Source organism: Anomaloglossus baeobatrachus, chromosome 1 (assembly GCF_048569485.1).
Source record: "Anomaloglossus baeobatrachus isolate aAnoBae1 chromosome 1, aAnoBae1.hap1, whole genome shotgun sequence".
Lineage (NCBI taxonomy): Eukaryota > Metazoa > Chordata > Amphibia > Anura > Aromobatidae > Anomaloglossus > Anomaloglossus baeobatrachus.
The window spans coordinates 152,807,891-152,832,890 of record NC_134353.1 but is presented as its reverse complement, the minus strand read 5'-3'; the positions used below and the strand labels follow the sequence as shown (position 1 = coordinate 152,832,890).

General features: G+C 51.1%; 1 protein-coding gene across 1 annotated transcript in view; it reads right to left on the bottom strand.

The window, feature by feature from the left end:
- Window positions 1-25,000, bottom strand: part of ACSL1 (acyl-CoA synthetase long chain family member 1) — a 124,359-nt gene that overhangs the window by 35,422 nt on the left and 63,937 nt on the right. Inside the window, exons 6-7 of the mRNA XM_075336130.1 lie at window positions 7,209-7,343; window positions 6,982-7,116 (exon numbers count right to left, since the gene is read on the bottom strand). Of these exons, the coding sequence (XP_075192245.1) occupies window positions 6,982-7,116; window positions 7,209-7,343 (270 nt within the window). The remainder of the gene's footprint in view (window positions 1-6,981; window positions 7,117-7,208; window positions 7,344-25,000) is intronic.

The following is a 25,000-nucleotide window of genomic DNA, read 5'->3' as shown; positions in this document are numbered from 1 at the left end:
TGCGTCTGCCCAAGCTCGCATCTGCCGAAGCATGAGCATGCACTTGGTAGTGCTTTGAAAAGGTATGCAGGCTAGTCCAAGTGGCAGCCTGACAGACTTGTTGAGCCGTAGCCTGGTGCCTGAAAGCCCAAGAGGCACCGACCGCTCTGGTCGAGTGTGCCTTGATCCCCGGCGGGGGAGGCACCTGAGAACACTGGTAGGCGTCTGAAATGGTCGACCTAATCCAACGGGCTAAGGTCGGCTTAGAAGCAGAGAGGCTCTCGCACCGACCTGTGGTTAGCACAAAAAGAGAAGTGCACCCCCTAAGAGCAGCGGTGCGAGACACATAGATCCAGAGAGCACGCACCAGATCCAGAGTATGCAACGCTTTTTCAAAGCGATGAACAGGAGCCGGACAAAAAGGAAGGTAGGGTAATGTCCTGGTTAAGGTGGAAAGGAGAGACCACCTTAGGAAGAAAGTCCGGAGTCGGACGGAGAACCACCTTGTCTTAATGAAAAACCAAAAAAGGTGACCCCGAAGAGAGCGCAGCCAAATCGGAGACTCTCCTGAGGGAAGTTATGGCCACTAGAAAGACCACTTTCTGTGAAAGACGAAACAAAGAAACCTCCCTAAGAGGCTCAAAGGGGGGTTTCTGCAAAACCGTGAGAACCAAATTGAGGTCCCAGGGATCCAAGGGCCGCCGGTAAGGCGGAATGATGTGAGACGCGCCCTGCATGAAGGTGCGGACCTGAGCCAGCCGGGCGAGACGCCGCTGGAACAGCACTGACAGAGCTGAGACTTGTCCCTTGAGAGAGAGTTGAGGGACAGTCCCAGCTGCAGACCGGATTGTAGAAAGGACAGAAGGGTCGGCAAGGAAAATGGCCAAGGAGGATGGCCAGAAGAGCGACACCAGGACAGGAAAATCTTCCAAGTCCTGTGATAGATCTTTATGGGAAGATAAGGTATGCACACCAGTGACTATGTAAGGGGAATACATGGAATAGCAGAAACTGCTGTGTGAATACTGACTTGAAAAATCCAATAGCTATATGAAGAGTGAAAATGTGAAAAATGGAATCTGCATTACTGCCATGAACATACTTCCCATAGTGATGTTTTTTTAGGTTTTTTGCACCCAGTTCAGACTTAGAATGGTGTTCCAAACGTTATTCGTTATTACTGTGATAGATCTTGGCGGAGGAAGACTTACGGGCCCGAGTCATAGTGGAGATGACTTCAGAAGGGATACCAGAAGCCGTCAAGATCCAGGACTCAAGAGCCACGCCGTCAATCTGAGAGCCGCAGAATTCAGGCGGAAAAACGGACCTTGTGAGAGAAGGTCTGGGCGGTCTGGGAGATGCCACGGCACCTCTACAGACAGGCGGAGCAGGTCTGGGTACCAAGCTCGCCTGGGCCAGTCCGGAGCAATGAGGATGACTCGACGGCCCTCCATTCTGATCTTGCGCAGGACTCTGGGCAAGAGAGCTAGAGGGGGAAACACGTAGGACAGACGAAACTGGGACCAGTCTTGAACCAGAGCGTCCGCGGCGAATGCCTGAGGATCGTGGGAGCGAGCCATGTAAACGGGAACTTTGTTGTTGTGACGGGATGCCATTAGGTCCACGTCCGGAGTGCCCCATTTGCGGCAGATTGACTGAAAAACTGCCGGGTGCAGGGACAACTCGCCACTGTCCACGGCTGAGATAATCTGCCTCCCAGTTTTCCACGCCTGGAATGTGGACTGTGGATATGGTGGACTTGGAGTCCTCCGCCCATTGAAGGATGCGTTGTACCTCCAACATTGCCAGGCGGCTGCGTGTCCCGCCTTGGTGATTGATGTAGGCAACCGCTGTCGCGTTGTCTGACTGGACTCGAATGTGCCTGCCCGCCAGCAGATGGTGAAAAGCTAGGAGAGCCAGAAGCACGGCTCTGGTTTCCAGCATATTGATCGAAAGGGCTGACTCGGACGGAGTCCAAGTGCCCTGCGCTTGGTGGTGGAGACATACCGCTCTCCAGCCAGATAGACTGGCATCCGTGGTGAGGATCACCCAGGACGGGGCCAGAAAGGAGCGCCCCTGAGACAGAGAGAGGGGCCGAAGCCACCACTGAAGAGAGCTCCTGGTCTGTGGCGACAGAGCCACTAACCTGTGCAAGGAGGAAGGCCGCTTGTCCCAACAGCGGAGAATATCCAGCTGCAGGGGACGCAGATGGAACTGGGCAAAGGGAACAGCCTCCATTGACGCCACCATCTGACCCAGCACCTGCATCAGGCGCCTGAGGGAATAACGGCGGAGCCTCAGCAGAGAGCGCACCGCCAGTTGGAGGGACTGCTGTTTGACTAAGGGCAACTTCACAAGTGCCGGCAAAGTCTCGAACTGCATCCTTAGGTACGCGAGACTCTGGGTCGGAGTCAGAGTGGATTTGGGAAGATTGACAAGCCACCCGAATTGGGCTAGAGTGGCGAGAGTGAGCGAGACACTCCGCTGACAGTCTATGCTGGATGAAGCCTTGACTAGAAGGTCGTCCAGGTAAGGGATCACTGCCAACCCCTGTAGGTGTAGGACCGCAATCACTGCTGCCATGACCTTGGTGAATACCCGAGGAGCTGTGGCCAACCCGAAGGGGAGAGCCACGAATTGGAAATGTTCCTCTCAGATTGCAAAACGTAGCCAACGCTGGTGTGAAACTGCAATTGGCACATGCAGATAGGCATGTCTGATGTCGATGGATGCCAGGAAATCCCCTTGGGTCATTGAGGCAATGACTGATCGCAGAGACTCCATGCGAAAATGGCGCACCTGAACATGCTTGTTGAGAAGCTTGAGATCCAGGATGGGCCGGAAGGAACCGACATTTTTGGGGACTAGGAAGAGATTTGAGTAGAAACCTCTGAACCGTTCCCGGGCGGGAACCGGTACAATTACTCTGTTGGCCTGCAAGGATGCCACGGCCTGAGAGAAGGCGGCGGCCTTGGAGCAGGGGGGAGTTGACAAAAAAAATCTGTTTGGCGGGCTGGAAGAGAATTCTATCCTGTAGCCGTGGGAGATGATATCCCTCACCCACTGATCGGAGACGTGTTGAAACCACGCGTCGCCAAAGTGGGAGAGCCTGCCACCGACTAAGGACGTTGCTGGTGCGGACAGATAGTCACGAGGAGGCTGCCTTGGCGGCAGCACCTCCTGCGGTCTTTGTGGACGCGCTTTTGGGCGCCAGTTGGATTTCTGGTCCTTGGCTGAGTTAGTGGACGAGGCCGAGGGCTTAGAGGACGACCAGTTGGAGGAACGAAAGGAACGAAACCTCGACTGATTCCTGCCCTGGACAGGTTTCCTGGTTTTGGCTTGTGGCATGGAAGTACTCTTCCCGCCAGTAGCTTCCTTAATAATTTCATCCAGCTGTTCACCGAACAGCCGGGACCCAGCAAAAGGGAGTCCAGCAAGGTACTTCTTTGAAGAAGCATTTGCCTTCCACTCTCGAAGCCACAAGATCCTGCGTATAACGAGGGAATTAGCCGAAGCCACTGCAGTGCGGTGAGAAGCCTCCAGCATGGCAGACATGGCATAGGATGAAAAAGCTGAAGCTTGGGAAGTTAAGGTAACCATTTCGGGCATAGATTCCCTGGCTAGGGAATGCATTCCCTCTAGAGAAGCAGAGATGGCTTTGAGAGCCCACACTACTGCAAAAGTCGGGGAGAACGAGGCCCCCACCGCTTCATATACAGATTTGGCCAGAAGGTCAATCTGGCGGTCAGTGGAATCCTTAAGAGAGGTGCCATCAGCCACCGATACAACGGTCCGGGCTGAGAGTCTAGACACCGGGGGGTTTACCTTTGGGGAATGAGCCCACTCCTTGACCACCTCAGGTGGAAAGGGAAAGCGGTCATCAGAACCACGCTTTGGGAAGCGTTTGTCAGGACAGGCCCTGGGTTTGGTCACAGCGGTCTGAAAACTGGAGTGGTTAAAGAACACACTCTTTACTCTCTTAGGCGAGGTAAACTGGTGCTTTTCTGCCAGAGAGGGTTGTTCTTATGATACTGGCGGATTGAGATCCAGTACAGAATTAATGGACGCAATCAAATCACTAACATCTGAGTCACTTTCGGACAGATCAATGGGGTACATGGAGTTAACCTCCGAGCCCCCCGTAAAGGCATCCTCCTCGTCCTGCGAGTCAGCTCCTGAATCAGAGCCGCGGGACGAGGAAGGAGAGGGAACCCTGCGTCTCTTCTTAGAAGGACAGGGTCTGGGACCAGATGATTAATCCTCTGTGAGCTCCGGTCCTGAGAGACCCCTAGCAGCAGAGGCACCCTGTGAAGGGGGCTGATGCATGTTCAGCAAAGTCCTGGACAGAAGTCCCATGGAGTCGGCAAAAGACTGGGAGATAGACCTAGAAAAGGATTCTACCCAAGCCGGGGGTTCAGCCACAGGAGCAGGAGCAGCCTGAGAGACCACAGGGGGTGAGACTCCAGGCTGAGGCACCGCCAGGTTAGAGCAGGCATCACAATGTGGATAGGTGCTCGGTTCAGGCAGCAGGAGCTTACATGCAGTGCATACTGAATACAGCTTTGGAGCCTTGCTCCTCGTGTGAGACATGCTGCTGGAGTGGGGGCTCTGCCAGAGAATGAACCCCAGAGAGTATAATCAGAGGTCCACAACCGGAGACCGGTTGTGGCTTACCAGACCGCTGGAGCGGTGTTGTGTGCCCTCCAGATCCCGAAGCCCGGACCCCCAAGCACAGCAACTCAGCAGAGATGCTGCAGACCAGCGCTGCAATGCAGAGAGAACGCTGAGAAAATGGCAGCCGGAGCGAAGAGAGGGGGCGGGACTTGCTTAGGAGCGGGATCTGGAGGGCCATAGAGACCTACAGGGGAGGGGCCATAGAGACCTACAGGGGAGGGGACATACACTGCAGTGAGGAGTGTCCCTCCCCTGTGCAGAACGGCCGCCGGGCGGACCCGAGCCTGTCCCTCTGCATGAGTGACATGCGAGGGCAGTGAAACCGAAACTAGGCCTCCGGCGAAGACTGGGCCTAAATTTGAGCGGCGCTGCCGGCGGGCAGGCACCATCGGCGCGGTTCTCAGGCGGCAGCCATAGAACCCGCCGGAAAGGTCATAAAAACACAATCAGCACACTCTCCCACAACAATAAAGTACAGGGACCTCCAATATATAAACGTCTCAGGTACTTAGCTTGCTGAGACGCAGGGTTCCAAGTCCCTGGGGATGAGTGCTCCGGTCCAGCAGGATCCTGAAGGGCTGCGGATGGAGACCGGTCTCCTGCCAAGCATGGAGAACCGTGCTGGCTCCCACTTCAAGCCAGAGCCCAGGAGGGATGGTGAAGGAGCGCGGAATGTAAGGCTCCAGCCTTGGAATCAACCTTAACACCACCGACACAGTGGGGTGAGAAGGGACATGCCGGGAGTCCAGAGTTGGATCCGCTTTTCTTCAAACTCTTTCCAAAAATCAAAAAATCAGATGAGAATGCATGTGTGGATGTATGCCTCCTGAACACAAAGCGATAAACTGGCTAGATCTGGTTCTCCAGGGGGTGTATAAGCTCAGAGGGAGGAGCTACACTTTTAGGTGTAGTACTTTGTGTGTCCTCCGGAGGCAGAAGCTAAACACCCATGGTCTGGGTCTCTCATAGGAACGATAAAGAAAAAAAAAAAAAAAGAAGAACAATCTCAACCACCGATATGCAGAAAGCGGGCAGCCCACCTGGTTCCTATATTTTAGATTTGTTTTATTTTTTTATTCTGCAAATGCAACCATTTTATGTATTTGACACCTCATTTTTGATCACCACAGCATGATGCAGGTGAATGGGGTTCATGCCTAACAAGCAGGCTACAAAGTCAAAACTAGTTGGATTTTCTTCAACTTTTTTTCTTTTCAGAATAATATTTTTTTATCCAGTTAGTGGACTAATTAAGCGTTTGGCTTTTTTTTTTTTTTTTTTTTTTACTATGGACCTAGGAACTAAGAGGCAGGTAATTGGCGCCATGCACAACAGGCAGGTAGTTGGCAATCTGTTGGCATACAGCGGTCACAGACAGCTTCTGCCAGCAATCTAGAGGCTTCCGCTGACATCACGTCGACAGACCGGTACCTTCTTTTGCTCTGCCCAGTCAACCAAGCAGGACTGCTGACATCTGGCTTAACCGAGCCGGTTGTCAATCCGCATGACGACTGAAATCAGTCTGTTAACAGAGCCACCTGAAAGAGGAGGTTTGTTGACATGGAGCAGAATTGCAAGGTGCAGTCTGACCGCTCTGAGCAGGCACCAAGTAGAACAGTCAGGTAGTTTGCAACTACCTGCCGGTTAGTTTTTAGGGCCATAGTAAAATAAGAGTCCTGAGCAACCTTTAAGGGTATGTGCCCACGATCAGAACTCACTGCGTCCTGGAATCACCGGGCCCTGACCTGCGGGGCCGCGAGTCTCCTCCACAGGAGACGGCAGCTGCTTGTACTCACGATCAGGGTTCAGTGCGTTGCGGTCTCTCACTTGGGTTCTCCCTACGGAGAACGCATGCGAATCTGCAGCAAAACAATTGACATGCTGCGGCTTGGAAAGCCACACAGCAGGTCAGTATTTGCTGTGAAAACAACAAGCACAGTGGGCACGGGATTTCTAGAACGCCCATTCACTACGCTTGTACTGTACAATGCAGCGTTTTGGAAGCAGTGAAAATACGCTACATTTAAAACGCTGCAAATACTGATCGTGGGAACGCAGGCCAAGTCTCAGCACTTCCTTACGGGAGTTACTTTTTACTGGCATACATAAACAGAATAATCTGTCTTACGTCCTCCGTGAAGCAGCCATTATACTAGCAGATGCATTAATAACTAAAAAAATTTAATAGCTCCTTAAACACACAAGCCTCACCCTTCAGTAAACATTACCTGTAGTGATCTGCTCATGACATAAGAAAACATTCCCTCCCAGACCTCAAGAGACAGCGCTTACATCAACCACACCATGCATTTAGTATCTGATCCCTACCTGAACTTTCTGAAATATGAGCTTGTCCCACAGACTGTCCTTTCGGATAATTCCACTACGGAGTTCGGCTTCTTTTCTTTTGGAAGCAAATTCTAACAGCCAGCGCTTCAAAGTAGTATTTGCTTGTCCAAAAATCTAGATGTTAAAAACAGAAAACAAGGTTATAAAACTGAGTTGAGAACAAAAAACGGCACAAACAACATAAGACAGTCAATTACAATATTTACCCGGTCAAACATCCTATTCAGCAGACGAGGAACGACTGGAAAAATAGTGGGCTGCAGGGCTTTCAAGTCGTCCATTAGTAATCGGATGTCTCCTTGGAAGAAGCCTATTCTTGCTCCATGACAAAGTACCACGCACTGAAAATACAACATTCAGTAGTTCAATAAAAGAAGATTATTTTGAGTACTCACCGTAAAATCTGAGTCTTCGTTGGGGGACACAGGAAACAATGGGTATATGCTGCTGCCAGTAGGAGGCAGTATAAACCCATGGTTTCCGGTGTCCCCCAATGAAACTAAAGAAATATTGCTTATTAGATATAGCTCTCCTTATATAATAAAGCTGAAGATTTGTGCCATACCAATAGGTTTCGTTTTGGTTCAACAATTAGACATTGGAAAGGAATTTTCTGTAAACCCCTTTTTTCTAATCCAGATCAATCTTTTTCACATAAACTCAAGTATGCAAGGGTCATTCATGTGAGGTCCACACCTAGGAAGGCCCAGTAAACTGCTGACAGTATCAAGACAACCCCGTCAGATTAGCAGAGATAAACAAAAACGAAAAAAACAAACACGAAAAAAGAAAAAAAAAAAAAAACACCCAAACAAACCAAAAAACGAGCTTGTACTCCATTTTCTCTGCTCTAACTACACAGCCAATGTAGACGCCATGATCCACTGAGCTCAGAGACTGGCTGCAGTGGTCACGTACGCTGTAATTCTGACATTACCAGTGAAGCCAGTCAGACCAGAACAGCTTAAGTAGTAATAAACTCAGCTTATGGTTTATCTCACTGTCTATTGGAGGGGGTGAACGTTAAAATAAGAAGATTCCCGAGACCCCCCCCCCGGTGTGTGTATCATATAAAGAGCTGCGCAACATGCAGTTCATTGTACTTCAATTCTTTTGGGCCCATGAGACACAATTGAGAAAACGACTATGCTTGATAGCAGATTGAGGGGAGGATTGGGGGTCCCTGACATAACTAAATATTACTGGGCAACTCATTTGCGTCACATCCCTGCATGGTCTAATCGTTGTGCCTTCTCTAGATTGAGCTAACCATAACTTCTCTAATTTCCATCCATTACATCCCAACTCCTACCTCTGGGGTACCTCGTCTAGCAAGCCTGACTCGAACACTCTGGGCCCCATAGATTTCACGAAGATCTGGGACTGTTGTGCTAGAAAGTTTCCACTTAGCTCAGAACGCTCTCCTCTGACTTAATTTCTTTTCAATCCCAGGATGCCAGACGGTATGCGGGGTATCGCGACTAAACTATGGTTAGACAAGAAGCTGTTTTGCCATGCTGATATAGTGGACTCGCACTCCAAAGTTCTCCTGCCCTACGCCAACTTATCCACTAAATTTAACCTCTCTGACAACTCACTATCGATACCTACAAGTTAGACACCTGATGCACTTCCTTTTTTTTTTCCTCAAAAAGGTCTCTACCCCTACACTCTGAAAGATTATGCAGAGTTGGTGTCTCTACTAAGTGCTTTATGTCATATCTATCCTATTTTAATTAACCCCTACCCAGACGAACAGCCAAACCATTAATATATGAACAAATGGAAGGATTTTCTAGGTGAGACCATTCCCTTATGAGTGTGGAGACGGATCTGGGACAGTGCCTCAAAAACATCCTTGTGCTATGTTTATATTGTACATGTATTGGTACCACACCCCATTGTTACTACACAAACTAAACCCGGCTATACCTGATCACTGTTTGAGATGTGGGACTACAGGAAGAGATGTTCCGCACCTATTCTGGGTATGTCCCAATATCCAGGGATTTTGGAAGTTGGTGCAGTCCCTTATTTCAAAAGTATCAGATCTTCAGATACCCAGCTGGATAGGTGGGATATTTAATAGGTAGAACATAGGGTCAAGGGGTAAGAGTGAAATTGCTTCTGCTGCACATAATCACAGTGGCCAGATGTTTAATTTCCTGTAGCGGGAGGTTGGCCCATCCGCCCTCACTCAATGATCTCCACTCTCGGATTCAAGAAGTGAGGAGAATTGAGTACCTATCAGCTCGAATAACATGGTAGCTCACTGAGAGCGTTTGGTCCCTTTGGGATACTTACAGGGCCAATAAAGGAGTAGTGAGCTCACGTGAACTATATGGACGCCTTGTATACGCAACCCTTCTCCCCACTCCCCCTTGTCTAGTATTGTAATGTTTGTCTCGTTATAGTCCTTGTCTCCTTTCTAATAATGTACAATAGGATATGCACCCTGATATTTGGATTATTGCTATAGCCCACATGCTTGTGGGACGTCAGTGTTGTTTTTGTCTGCCTTGGAAAAATTTAATAACATGTCAGTTTAAAAAAAAAAAAAAAAAAAAAAAAAAAATTACTTTAAACATGTAAAGAGCTAATAAGTACTAAGTAAATCACTAAGAACACTTTCCCAGGGCTTACGTCCAAACCACCCGCAAAATGAGATTTGGCCATACGGGGGTCACTCACTATAATTGTGCAGATGAAGTCATTGTGTGCTCGGTTGTGCACCATTTTCAGGCATCCACACTTACTGGCGGGCAAACAGATGCATGAAGACGGCAGGGCTGGACATATTGGTGCAGCCACACATGGGCCCAAGGGACAAAGGAGCCCATTTCTACCTGAGAACCAGGTGGAATTGTGCATTATGATGAGCTGTTAGACTGCAAAGAGCCCATATATTGTTCTTGCACAGGGGCCCTGTTCTGACTTGTCCACCTGTGGTAGACTGCATCTGGGTGTCCGCCTCATGGAACAGAGGGCAGTATATAGAGTGAAAGGTGCCCAAGATATACAAGTGCATGTCACAATAAGTCATTGTTAGTAGGTTTTCTTCCGCTGACTGAAACAAGAGACATTTTTTTCTAATCATTATAGAGTGAAAATTATTCTTATTGTATTCTCTGTACAGTAATTGGTGGAAGCCATTTTTCTCTATTGTTTCATTGGGGGACACAGGACCATGGGTTATGCTGCTGTCACTAGGAGGCTGACACTAAGTAAACAGAAAAAGTTAGCTCCTCCCCAGCAGTATAACCCCTGAGCCGGAGGGGGGCTCAATCAGTTTTTTGCTTAGTGTCGTAGGAGGCTGATGTGGGCCGACTGGGCCCCCTTCAGCCACTTGATTTTTTGCGTATTTTTTTCATTTTTTCTCGGCGACGCTCGTCGCTCTCATCTGTGGTATTTCTCTGTTTCTGCAGGTATCGTTACTTCTCTACCTCAGCCTTTCGCAGCCCATGTGGGTACCACTCCCCAGGGTCGCAGAGGTTTGAGTTTTTGGGCCCTCTCCCCAGTCCATGCCCGCGGTACCACTCCCGGGTTTGTTCACGTTGGGCAGAACCTTCCTGGGCACCCCCTATCCACCCTGCGGTACCACCCCAAAGGGCGCAAGGGGCTCGGCAATAGGGACTGGATCTGCCGCAGCGCGTCTGGATCTTAGAGTGGGGCCCGCAGCGCAGCTACAGTTACAGAGGGGCTTCTACCCCCCACCGGCGTCCACCTCCCTGCCTTCTTCAGCCTGCTTCCTGGTGCCCGCAGCCATCCCTTCGGTGAGCGGAGCACACAGGAACATGTGCAGAGTCTCACCCCTGCACACTGGACAGCGCGCCGCGGATCAGGTAGGACACCCTCTACCTTCACCCCCTCGGGCGGCTGCTAAAATTTAGGCCCCGGTCTGGGCCTAGTCGCCCGGCACCCCGGCCACGTCCGGAGCTCCCTGCCGACATCCGAGGTCGGGTGGATCCGCATCGCTGCTGCGCCGCCGCCACTTAGTGGGTGGGTCCACCGGCGCTGCCTCTGCCCACGGCGGCAGCTTCAAAATTTAGCCCCCGGCTTCGGCGTCCCAGGCCCGCCTCCCGCGCAGCACTATTGGCCGCTGGCCTCTCAGTCTCCGCCCTCCCCCAGGCATCACTAGGGGGGTGGTGGATAGTTTTTCCCGCTCTCTTCGGTCCGCCTCCAGCCCCCTCAGCGTCCATTTAAAAAAAAAAAAAAAAAAAAAAAAAAAAGGAATTATGGCAGACTCCTGGTCTGCGGATTGCTGAGGCTGCAGCAACCCTTATCAGGAAAAATAGACCCAAAATAGCCACAATCATTTAACGATAGTGGGTTTTTATTTATCATGGGTTGAGTTATTACAATATATGTAGATTGAGTTTATTAACTCTTACAGGTCTCAGCTTGAGATATTTGTTATTTTGGACCGGTAAGCTCAGGTCTACATTTCCCTCAATTGTGTCTTACCCCAAATGATGTCAGATGGGTGTTTTACAACTACCGCAACCACTGGCACTGCACGTCCCTGCTCCCCGCCCCTGCCGGATGGTTAGCGCCTGTCTCTGGCCATAAATCCCCTCGCTGGCGTTCCTCGGGTTGGTGCGCATGTGCTGCGTCCCTGGCCGACGCTCTGTCAGATCATCCACAGGACTGGCGCAATCCCCTCGGGGAGGTGAGTCCCATACCAGGGACCTTTCCCTCTGCCGGAAGCGGACCCGCAAGGTCTCTTCTTCTGCGGCCCCCCAGGTTTCACCTTAATCCCCAGGTCCAGACTGCCTTTCCTCCGGTAGCCTTTCGACCTCTCGGGTGAAGGCCCAGGCGTTCCACCTCTGCTGGACTCAGAGCAGGACCTGGATGTTTTGACGCATGACGAATAGCCTGCTAGAAATGGTGAGTCAAGCCGTAAGGCTACGGACAGCCCTCTTCTCTCCGTGCACGCAGGTCTCCTTTAAGACATTTGGAGCGGACCCTTGATGTATCAGGGGACATCCAGAGTTCGCCGAGTTACCGCGTGATCACTGACAACAACCAGACACGACGTTTACCAGCGGTAAGTCTTGTCATTATCATTATTCCTTTCTCCAAAGGGGTTTCGGAGAGAATGGGCATGCTACACTGGAGTCGCTGATTGATCACAAGCAACAACCAGACACGCCGTTTACCAGCGGTAAGTCGTGTTATTGTCATTATCATTCCCCCAAAGGGCTCCGGAGAGAGGGGGCATGCCACCTTGGAGAGACGAATGTGGCGGGCCCCTGCGGTTTACAGGGGACATCCAGAGTTCGCCGTGCTGACTGCGTGAACATGGATATTTCCCGGACACGACGTTTACCAGTGGTAAGTCCCTTTATTTGTCATTACCCCTTCTCGAAGGGGGCTCCGAAAGGAAGGGGCACGCTACCCTGTAATCGACCCGCCTGTGTTCCTTCTGGCTTCTCGTCCCTAACGTGGCGCTCCGCTGGGACTCAGAGGACACCCTACGCGGCGGACCACGTTCCACCTATGCCGACCCTGGACTGGTTATCATCTTCAGTGAGTTCCCTCTCTTCACAGACCTGGTGTCTGACTGCTGCTCGGCCTGAGCCTCTAGCATCAGTGTGTACACCCGTCGAGACCTCGGACTCAGGATTAGGAACGTGGAATCGACATCTAAGGAGTCGCTGACTTCCCTTCCGACTTTAGGTGAACACCCTTTCGGAGAGGGGCGGGTCCAGTTGCTCCCCTAGGCTACGTCAGGGTAGAGTACATCTCTCCCCTAGGCTACGTAAGGGAAGAGTACATCTCTTTCCCGGCATCGGCCCAGACTCATCAGGATCGTCCCCCTCACCGCTAGGTCCCAGTCCGTTCACGCCGCACCCGTCAGGGAGCCTCTATCCCTCCAACAGTCCCTCCGCCTCGCGTGACAGTGGACCGTTCCAGTTTTTTAAGAGCGCTTGCAGGGATCACTATCCCTGCGCATCCTACTCTACAGGGCTGCTAGGTTCACTCCGCCCAGAAACGACCTGGAGGACCAGAGTTCTCCCTTCAAGGGCCCTCGCCTTGAGGTTTAGACAGTCATCATCACTTTTTCGCTACTAGGGTAGCTGAGCTACCGGAGGGAGTCCTCTCAGACCCAGACCCGGTAGATCATCCCTTAGGCACGGTATTCGAGCCCGTCAAAGGGTAGCTACTCCTCACGCAGGAGTAGTTTTCTTCCTGGCACAGAGTCCCGCGTACCCTTTGCCATCCGCGCCCGTTTTTCCATCGTTTTGTTGCTATGCAAGTCCTCGGCAGTCTGTGGCGGTAATAGCGGCGGTGCACTTACCAGATTTCATCCTTGACTCTCCAGCGGACCACACTGAAGAACTGAGTCAGGAAGGTTCAGTCTTCGCGGGTGACCCGCCAATCCCCTCCTAGCGGACCAGTTTTCACAACCGTCCCTTGGGAAGCTCCCCTTTCCTCCTCCGGTGGATGTTATCAACCGTCACCAGTCTCCCGTGCTAGGGTATCCTACTCCACCATTCCTCGGCACGGTCCCGAGGGACACCCCTAGGGCATTCTCTCCTCTTCAACATTCCGGAAATCAGAGCCCTCCGGTTAGCCCGGTTTACAATTTCTTCTCTGGGTCGGGGTGGCCCATTCAGGTTCCAGTCGGACCATGCCACAGCGGTGACGTGCATCATCCTCCAGGGAGACACAGGGAGTGTCATGGCAAGGGAAGAGGCCTAGTAGATCTTGCTCTGGGACAGGTCTCTTCACTCGCTAATCTCGGCACCACATCCCTAGCGTGGACGTCTCGACGGACGATTTTCGCGGCAGGAAGGACCTCGCTTAGGCAAATGGCTCCTCAACAGGGAAGTCACCAGCCAGATCTCCGGCGGAGGAAGATCTCCAGTCGTGGACCTATTGGTCTTCCGATCCAACTTTCAAGTCAATGGTGCATAGAGGGTGCCACCTGTTCTGGACTAGGTGACGACGCCCTTGACCGGTCGTGAAGCCTGTTCAGGCTCTCGTGCATCTTCCCGCGGCTTCCCATGATCTCGAGGGTTCTCAAGATGGACCAAGGCAGAAGATGGCTCTGGAGTGGCCCAGGCGAGCATAGTTCACATAACTTACTCAACTCCTCGCAGATGCCCCGTGGCTCCTTCCAGACCGCCCAGTTCTTCCGTGTCGGGGCCCCTCTCTTCTACCAGGACTCAGAAGTCCCAAGTTCAACAGCCTCACCAGTGGATCCCGGGTGCTGGCTCGGTCAGGTCTGTTGACAAGAAGATTGCAGACAATGATGAGGGCCGGGAATCCAGTTTCCTCGAGAATTTATTTCCACTCGTAAAGAGCTCCCCCGGTGGTCTGAGGAGCACATCTTCCCTTCTCCTCTCTCTCCCTCCCCTCCTTCTTGCTGGCATTCTTCCAGTCAGATCTGGATGAGGCCCTCTCGCGCGTCCCTGTATCGACCAGGTGTCTGGTCGATTTGTTTCGGGTTTTCGGAGTCCTCTCACTTCCAGTCTTTAGATCACGGCCTTCACTCAGAGAAGCGTCCATCTGGCTCGGCGGTATCTTCGTTCACTAGAAACGTGGGACCTTAATCCAGTGATTGGTTCGCTTCAAGGTACCCCTTTTTCCCTGCTCCCACCTGTTTTGATAGGTGGGCTCCTCGTGGCCATCTTTTGGTTACAGACGGCATCAGGGCGGACAGCCCTCGTCGTTTTTTCTTCCCTTTTCCGGCTCTTCTAGCAGGTCAAGGGGGGGGGCTCCGGCCAGAACCCTACGTTTCTGTCCAAGGCAGCTCGCTGTTACTTCCAGAAGAGGAGTTTAGGTTTCGGTGTTCGGTTCTAGTCTCCTCTCTCAGCCTGAAAGGGGGCCTAGTTCGTTCCAGAGCTGGTACGAGCCCTCAGTCTTTTATGTCTGTAGGACACCACTTTTCGGTTACACCGACAGTCAGTCCATCCTTCCACCCGTTCCCAAGAGGCGCATGCCGGCGCCAAGGGCCAGAATTTCACATGGATCCATTCCTCCATATGTTTAGACTATCGCATGAAGGACGGACTTCCGCCGCGGTCTACCGAGCAAGGGGTACCCCTTGGACGATTGGACTTCAGACGTTGACCGACCAGGTCCCCTGGGCCGCCACCTGATCTAGTCGGCATACCTTTACTAGTTTCTACCAGGGTCACACCCAAGCTTCGGCAGAGCCCAGTCTTGCCGTAAGGTTTGCGGGCGGCAGTGGCACACCTGTATCAAGGTAGGTGCTTGTAGGTCTGGGTCAAGCCCGACAGGGGGAAGGGGCTCCTTCCTATCTCCGGTGATGGTTCTCTTCCCACCCAGGGACTGCTTTTGGACGTCCCATGGTCCTGTGTCCCCCAATGAAACGATAGAGAAAGATTTTACGGTGAGTACACAAAAATCCTTCTTTCTCTGAGTCTTCATTGGGGGACACAGCACCCACCCTGCTTGTGTTTTTTGTTATATATTACCTGCCTGTTACCCTAGTGGCCATATTCCCAGGCCACTGGTCACACGACTAATGGTCATAGTTTTTATTTTGTTTTATCCAGTATTGTTTCTCCTCCTACTGCTTGTGCACTAAACTGATTGCGCCCGCCTCCGGCTCAGGGGTTATACTGCTGGGGAGGAGCTAACTTTTTCTGTTTACTTAGTGTCAGCCTCCTAGTGACAGCAGCATAACCCATGGTCCTGTGTCCCCCGATGAAGACTCAGAGAAAGATTTTACGGTGAGTACACAAAAATCCTTTTGAGTCCAACAGCTTTTAGAGATGTTCTTCACAGCAGTCAAATGGACCATAGTCTGTAGCCTGGAAAAGTTAAAATCGACGTCTATGGAACAATTTTCTTGCTATGCCAAAAAGTATGAATCACAGTGCCAGGAGGTAGTGGGGCAACGAAGACAATCACCTATTGTGAATGGAGTGATCATATGGTATCTTACAAACAGGCGTTATCCTGCCTGTGATTATAATGAAAAGTGATCTTTACAGAGCACAACAAAAAAAGACTCCTTTATCAAGGCTGGTATTCTTCATGCCAAGCTTAGTGGGAAGTCCTCATTATTTAATGACCTACTGTATAGCTTAGGTTTGTGTTGCATGACACACACACACAAAATATTTTAGGCCTCAGACATATTGAATATTTGGTCAGTTTACCTCAGTATTTAAGTATTTATAGCCAAACCAGGAGTGGAACAATCAGAGGAAGAATATAATAAAAACACGGGCACCACTTCTGTATTCATCACCCACTCCTGGTTTGGCTACAAATACTGAAGGTTTAAAAAAAAAAATAAAAAAAAAATATCCCCTTAACTTTGTACATTGTGTATTAAAAATGAAATCCAAATTTTGCAATTTTCACAGTGGCCACTGGGGATTTAGCCTTCTCGTTTCAGGAAATTACAATTGTACACATAATAAAGACAAAAAAAATTGTTTTAAAGAACAGAGTCCTCAGTGGTTGATACCTTTTAATGGCCAACTGAAAATAATCAAGACAAGCACAAAAGAAGGGAATTTTGTTACTTACCGTAAATTCCTTTTCTTCTAGCTCTTATTGGGAGACCCAGACGATTGGGGTATAGCTACTGCCCTCTGGAGGCCACACAAAGCACTACATTAAAAGTGCAAGGCCCCTCCCCCTCTGGCTATACCCCCCCGTGGTATCACGGGTACTCCAGTTTTAGTGCCAAAGCAAGAAGGAGGAAGCCAACAACTGGTTTAAACAAATTAACTCCGAGTAACAATCGGAGAACTGAAAAACCGTTCAACATGAAGAACATGTGTACCCGCAAACAGCAAAAACAATCCCGAAGGACAACAGGGCGGGTGCTGGGTCTCCCAATAAGAGCTAGAAGAAAAGGAATTTACGGTAAGTAACAAAATTCCCTTCTTCTTCAGCGCTCTATTGGGAGACCCAGACGATTGGGACGTCCAAAAGCTGTCCCTGGGTGGGTAAAGAAATACCTCATGTTAGAGCTGCAAAACAGCCCCCCCCTACGGGGATGTCACTGCCGCCTGCAGGACTCTTCTACCTAAGCTGGCATCCGCCGAAGCATAGGTATGCACCTGATAATGCTTGGTGAAAGTGTGCAGACTCGACCAGGTAGCTGCCTGACACACCTGTTGAGCCGAAGCCTGGTGCCGTAATGCCCAGGACGCACCCACGGCTCTGGTTGAGTGGGCTTTTAGCCCTGAAGGAACCGGAAGCCCAGCAGAACGGTAGGCCTCTATAATTGGTTCTTTGATCCATCGAGCCAAGGTGGCTTTAGAAGCCTGCAACCCCTTGCGCGGACCGGCGACAAGGACAAAAAGTGCATCGGAACGGCGCATGGGCGCCGTGCGGGAAATGTAGATCCTGAGTGCTCTCACCAGATCTAGCAAACGCAAGTCCTTTTCATACCGGTGAACCGGATGAGGATAAAAGGAAGGCAAGGATATATCCTGATTAAGATGAAACGAGGATACGACCTTAGGGAGAAACTCCGGAATGGGGCGCAGCACTACCTTGTCCTGGTGGAACACCAAGAAGGGAGCCTTGGATGACAGAGCTGCCAGCTCAGACACTCGCCGAAGCGATGTGATCGCAACAAGAAACGCCACTTTCTGTGACAGGCGAGAAAAAGAAACTTCTTTGAGAGGCTCGAAAGGCGGTTTCTGGAGAGCCACTAGTACTCTGTTCAGATCCCATGGATCCAACGGCCGCTTGTACGGGGGCACAATATGACAGACCCCCTGCAGGAACGTGCGCACCTTAGGAAGACGTGCTAGACGCTTCTGAAAAAACACGGATAGTGCCGAGACTTGCCCTTTAAGGGAGCTGAGCGACAAGCCCTTTTCCAACCCTGATTGCAGGAAAGACAGAAAAGTGGGCAATGCAAATGGCCAGGGAGACACTCCCTGAGCAGAGCACCAGGTTAAGAAAATCTTCCACGTTCTGTGGTAGATCTTAGCAGAAGTTGACTTCCTAGCTTGTCTCATTGTGGCTACCACTCCCTGGGATAAGCCTGTTGACGATAGGAGCCAGGACTCAATGGCCACACCGTCAGGTTCAGGGCCGCAGAATTCTGATGGAAAAACGGCCCTTGAGACAGCAGGTCTGGACGGTCTGGAAGTGACCACGGTCGGCCGACCGTGAGATGCCACAGATCCGGATACCACGATCTCCTCGGCCAGTCTGGGGCGACGAGTATGATGCGGCTGCAATCGGATCTGATCTTGCGTAGTACTCTGGGCAAGAGTGCCAGAGGCGGGAATACATATGGGAGGCGGAACTGCGACCAATCTTGCACCAAGGCGTCTGCCGCCAGAGCTCTTTGATCGCGCGACCGCGCCATGAATGCCGGGACCTTGTTGTTGTGCCGAGACGCCATTAGGTCGACGTCCGGCACCCCCCAGCGGCGACAGATTTCCTGAAACACGTCCGGGTGAAGGGACCATTCCCCTGCGTCCATACCCTGGCGACTGAGGAAGTCTGCTTCCCAGTTTTCTACGCCTGGGATGTGAACCGCGGAGATGGTGGATGCTGTGTCCTCCACCCAATTCAGAATGCGCCGGACTTCCTGAAAGGCTTGCCGGCTGCGCGTCCCTCCTTGGTGGTTGATGTATGCCACCGCTGTGGAGTTGTCCGACTGGATTCGGATCTGCTTTCCTTCCAGCCACTGTTGAAAGGCTAGTAGGGCAAGATACACTGCCCTGATTTCCAGAACATTGATCTGAAGGGTGGACTCTTGCGGAGTCCACGTCCCCTGAGCCCTGTGGTGTAGAAACACTGCTCCCCACCCCGACAGACTCGCATCTGTCGTGACCACTGCCCAGGATGGGGGCAGGAAGGATCTTCCCTGAGACAATGAGGTGGGAAGGAGCCACCATTGTAGAGAGTCCTTGGCCGTCTGGGAAAGAGAGACTTTCCTGTCTAGGGAAGTCGTCTTCCCGTCCCATTGGTGGAGAATGTCCCATTGAAGTGGACGCAGATGAAACTGCGCAAAGGGAACTGCTTCCATGGCTGCCACCATCTTCCCTAGGAAGTGCATGAGGCGCCGTAAGGGGTGCGACTGGCCCTGAAGGAGAGATTGCACCCCTGTCTGTAGGGACCGCTGCTTGTTTAGCGGAAGCTTCACTCTCGCTGCTCGAGTATGGAACTCCATGCCAAGATACGTTAGTGACTGTGTCGGTGACAGATTTGACTTTGGAAAGTTGATGATCCATCCAAAAGTCTGGAGAGTCTCCAGCGTAGCCTGTAGACTGAGTTGGCATGCCTCTTGAGAGGGTGCCTTGACAAGTAGATCGTCTAGGTAAGGGATCACCGAGTGTCCCTGAGAGTGCAAGACTGCTACCACCGCCGCCATGACCTTGGTGAAGACCCGGGGGGCTGTCGCCAGACCGAATGGCAGAGCTGCGAACTGAAGATGGTCGTCTCCTATCACAAAACGTAGAAAACGTTGATGTTCTGTAGCAATTGGCACGTGGAGATAAGCATCTTTGATGTCTATTGAGGCAAGGAAGTCTCCTTGAGACATTGAGGCAATGACAGAACGGAGGGTTTCCATCCGGAACCGTCTGGCGTGCACATGTTTGTTGAGCAGTTTTAGGTCCAGAACAGGACGGAACGAGCCGTCCTTTTTTGGCACCACAAAGATTGGAGTAAAACCCTCTCCCTTGTTCCTGAGACGGTACAGGAACCACTACTCCTTCCGCTCTTAGGGAGTCCACCGCCTGCCGCAGGACATCTACACGGTCTGGATGTGGGGAGGTTCTGAAGAACCGAGCTGGAGGACGAGAACTGAACTCGATTCTGTACCCGCGCGACAAAATGTCTGTCACCCACCGGTCTTTGACCTGTGACATCCAAGTGTCGTAAAAGCGGGAGAGCCTGCCCCCGACCGGAAATGCGGAGGGAGGGGACTGGAAGTCATGAGGTAGCCGCTTTGGAAGCGGTTCCTCCATTTGCTTTCTTGGGGCGTGAATGAGCCCGCCAGGAATCTGAGTTTCTTTGCGTCCTCTGAGTCCCTTTGGACGAGGAGAATTGTGTTTTGCCCGAACCTCGAAAGGACTGAAACTTCTGCTGCCACTTTCTCTGCTGAGGTTTGCTTGATCTGGGCTGGGGTAAAGAGGAGTCTTTACCCTTGGACTGTTTAATGATGTCAGCCAATGGCTCGCCAAACAGTCTATCTCTAGATAAAGGCAAGCTGGTTAAACATTTTTTGGAACCAGCATCTGCTTTCCAGTCCTTTAACCACAATGCTCTGCGCAAAACTACCGAATTGGCAGACGCCATTGAGGTGCGGCTGGTAGATTCTAGGACCGCATTGATAGCGTAAGACGCAAACGCGGACATCTGCGAGGTAAGGGACGCCACTTGCGGCACCGCTGGATGTAAGATAGCATCCACTTTTGCTAAACCAGCTGAAATAGCTTGGAGTGCCCATACGGCTGCGAATGCTGGAGCAAACGACGCGCCGATAGCTTCATAGACAGATTTTAACCAAAGGTCCATCTGTCTGTCATTGGCATCCTTAAGTGAAGCGCCATCCTCCACTGCAACTATGGATCTAGCTGCAAGCTTGGGTATCGGGGGGTCCACCTTTGGACACTGGGTCCAGCGCTTGACCACATCAGGGGGGAAAGGATAACGTGTATCCTTAGAACGTTTAGAGAAACGCTTTTCTGGATGAGCGTCGTGTTTCTGGATTGATTCTCTGAAGTCAGAGTGATCCAACAGAGCACTTAATTTACGCTTGGGATAGAGGAAACGAAATTTCTCCTGCTCTGCCGCTGCCTCTTCTGCTGAAGGGGCTGGGGGAGAAATATCTAACAGTCTATTGATGGCTGAGATAAGGTCGTTTACCATGGCGTCCCCATCCGGGGTATCCAGATTGAGAGGGGTTCCAGGATTAGACTCCTGATCACTCTCTTCAGACACATCACAGGGAGACTGATTGCGCTGAGACCCTGAGCAGTGTGATGACGTTGAGGGTCTTTCCCAGCGAGCCCGCTTGGGGTGGCTGGGGCAATCATCTGAGTCATTATACTCATCCTGAGAAGCCGGGGACCCCCTTGCAGTCTGGATTAAATCCAACTGCGGAGGATTAGAGGACATAGACCTCGCCGTGTCCATAGACTGAGCCCCAGGCATGGATTGCAAAGTTTCCAGGATTTTTGCCATAGTCACAGACATATTAACCGCAAAAACTGCAAAGTCTGTCCCCGACACCGGGGCAGGACTTACAGGCGTCTCAGCCTGGGTCACTATCTCTCCTGACTCCGGCTGGCGAAGCAGCACCGGATCTGAGCATTGCACACAATGGGGGTCCTTGGAGCCTGCTGGTAGAGCAGCCCCACATGCAGCACACGCAGTGCACACAGCCCTAGCCTTGGCAGCTTTGCGTCTTGTGGATGACATGTTGCTGCCTCCTCAGAGCGATCTGGGGTATTCAGCCAGGAAGCGACCTCACAGTGCAAGAAATACAATAAATATCTATGTCCAGTGACACAATACACTAACATACACTGAGGCACTAGAGGGGCCAGCTGAAAAGCCGCTTACCGCCCGCTTAAGAGCGGGTGTGTGGTCTTCCAAAGCCCCTCAGTCTAGGTCTCCCAGAGCCTTGCGTCCTTCCTCCAGCCAGACATGCATGTAATGGCTGCCGGCGTCCTGAGAGAAGGGGGGCGGGCCCTGGGCGTTCCTGACCAAGAGCGGGAAGCCTGCTTCCCTCTGTGCCTAGTGTGAGGGCTGGAGCATGTAAATCAGGCTCCAGCCCTCCTCGCTGCCGTGAAACAGCGTCTCTCCCCTACCCTGATTGACAGGGTGGGGGCGGGAACGATCGGAGCTGCCGGCGTCCTAGGCCCAAAAGCCGGGGACTAGAGTTATAAACGCCGCCGCCGTAAAAGCGCGGTCGGCGTATCCCCGGCGCACCACAAGTCACAGCAGCGCCGCCCGGTCCAGTGAGGGTCGGCGCTGCGTTCCCAGAACACAAAGTCCCCCAGATAACTGTAGGAACACCAGCTCAGTGTACGGTCCCCGGCGCACTACAACACCCAGCCAGCCCGGAGTGTGTCTGTGCCTGCCGGGGACACAGAGTACCTGTATGATGCAGGGCCCGGTCCCTGATGGTACTCCTGCTCCGTATCCATCAGGTTCTAATGGGTCTGTGGATGGAGCCCGGCGTCAGAGCTGAGAGGCCGGCAGGATCCCACTTCCACAGAGCCCCCAAGGGGATGTGGAAGGAAAACAGCATGTCAGGCTCCAGCCCTGTACCAGCAATAGGTACCTCAACCTTACAACACCATCCAGGGGTGAGAAGGGAGCATGCTGGGGACACTATATGTGTCCTCTTTTCTTCCATCCGAACTAGTCAGCAGCTACTGCTGACTAAAATCTGTGGAGCTATGCATGGAATGTCTGACCTCCTTCGCACACAAAGCTAAAACTGGAGTACCCGTGATACCACGGGGGGGTATAGCCAGAGGGGGAGGGGCCTTGCACTTTTAATGTAGTGCTTTGTGTGGCCTCCAGAGGGCAGTAGCTATACCCCAATCGTCTGGGTCTCCCAATAGAGCGCTGAAGAAATCATGAATACCAGGCACAAGCTGGTAGAGGAAGAGAGGACCCTGCCCACAAGAGCTTACAGTCTACACGGGATGGGTGAGGGTACAGTAGGTGGTGGCAGAGCTGGTCATACAGCAGTATAGAGGACTGAAGGTTATTGCAGGTTGTAGATTTGTCTGAATAGGTGGGTCTTAAAAAAAAAAAAAAACAAACAAACAAAACACCACCCCAAAACATTTAAGGTTTCCACTGTAGGAAAGAGACTGAATATGTTGTGGTAGCACGTTCCAGAGTATGAGGGAGGTGCGGGAGAAAATCGGGAAGAGTGGAGAATTAGATCTTGTGAGGATTGGAGGTTGCATGCAGGCAAGTACTGGGAGACTAGGTCACAGATGTATGTATGAGACAGGTTGTGGATGGCTTTGTATGTCATGGATAGGGTTTTGAACTAGAGTTGTTGGGCAATGGGAAGCCAGTGAAGGGACTGACTGAGTTGAGATGCAGGGAATAGCAAGGGGAGAGCTGGATTAATCAGGCGGCAGAGTTTAAGATAGATTCAATTGGTCTAAGTGTTAGAAGGAAGGTCACAGAGTAGGATGTTTCAGTAGTTCAGGCAAGAGAGGAGGGCATGCACTAGTGTTTTTGCAGAATCTTGGTAAAGGGATGTACGGATCCAGGAAATATTTTTGAGTTGGAGTCTGCAGGAGGTGGAAAGGGCTTGGATATGTGCCTTGAAGGAGGAGAGCAGAGTCCAGGGTTACCCTGAGGCAATGAGTATGCGGGACTGGGGAGAGCAAACAGCCATGGACTCTGATGGATAGGTCTGTTAGGGGGAGTGAGATGAGTGAGATGGAGCAAAGATGATGAATTCGGTTTTGTCCATGTTAAGTTTTAAAAATACTAGCTTAATAAACAATGGAGATAGGCATCAACCTCTCAAATGATCAAGGAGCCCTGACATCTTAAACTGAACCACCACTGGAGGTGCATCACCTCTATGTTGTTTCAACTGGGCACCAACCCATACCCCATAGCAAAACAAGGCATAACAGACTTTGATCCTATGAAAGGTTGATGCCTATCTCCATCGTTTATTAATCTAGTATTTAACATCACAGTTAATACTTAACACGACCCCTTTCATATACTCCTGGTTTTAGTAAGATACTTCCGTTATTAGCCAGCTTACTATATGACAGAGGATAAATTGATACCATCGATCCTTGAGAAAATATTTTTCCAGAGTTGCTCATGTCTCCAGACATAGCAACATCAGCAGACTACTTTGGTGTTCTGCTCATCCTCACTCATTTGCATTGGATCATTCATGACAAAAGTCTTTCATGCTACACTATCATTGATACCAGAGAATTATCACACCTTTACTAAGGCATGTTAGAGACATTCACATGTACCTCTTCTGAAAATTATCTATACCTCACCCACATAGATTGTATGTCCGTGAAAGACCCTAGGGAGTCGTAACGTTGGACTGTTATGCTTAAATACATGCAATAATAAATTGAGCAAGCTTTGATCATTTTTCTTAATTTTTGGGGTAATGAAGCTTTATTCTATTTTTAGAGTACTATTTTTGCTTCTCGGCACCTTATAGTTGAGCCAGGTTTAGCATTTTTGTTGACCGACCGATAAGGGGACAAGATGAGGAGGTAGTGTGAGACGCTGAATAACTGGACGTTAGGTATGAAGAGATCCAAGATAGGGCCAAGTCTGTGATTCCAAGAGATAAGAGAATTTGTAATAGAAGGGAATGGTCCACTGTGTCGAAGGGAGAGGACAGGTCAAGAAAAACAAAGTAGTGCTGCTTTGTTTTGGTGGTTAGCAAATCATTGGTGACTTAGGCGGGCTTTACACGTTGCGACATCACTAGCATCGGCTAGCGATGCAGAGCGCGATAGTACCCGCCCCCGTCGCACATGCAATATGAGGTGATTGCTGCCGTAGTGAACATTATCGCTACGGCAGCGTCACACACACATACCTACTCGGCGACGTCACTGTGACTGCCAAACAATCCCTCCTTCAAGGGGGAGGTGCGTTCGGCGTCACAGCGTCGTCACTAATCGGCCGGCCAATAGAAGCGGAGGGGTGGAGATGAGCGGGACATAACATCCCGCCCACCTTCTCCCTTCCGTATTGCCGTCAGGACGCAGGTATGGAGAGGTTTGTCGGTCCTGCAGGTTTACACACAGCGATGTATGGAGCTGCAGGAATGACAAACCAACATCGTACCTGCGGTCGACCCGACATTATGGAAATGAATGACGCTACACAGATCACCGATTTGACGCTTTTGCGATAGTTTATCGTCACACCTAGGATTTACACGTTGCGATGTAGCTACCGGCGCCGGATGTGCGTCACTAACTATGTGACCCCGATGATATTTCGAAAGCGATGTTGCAACGTGTAGAGCCCCCCTAAGTTTCAGTTGAATGTGGTTGTA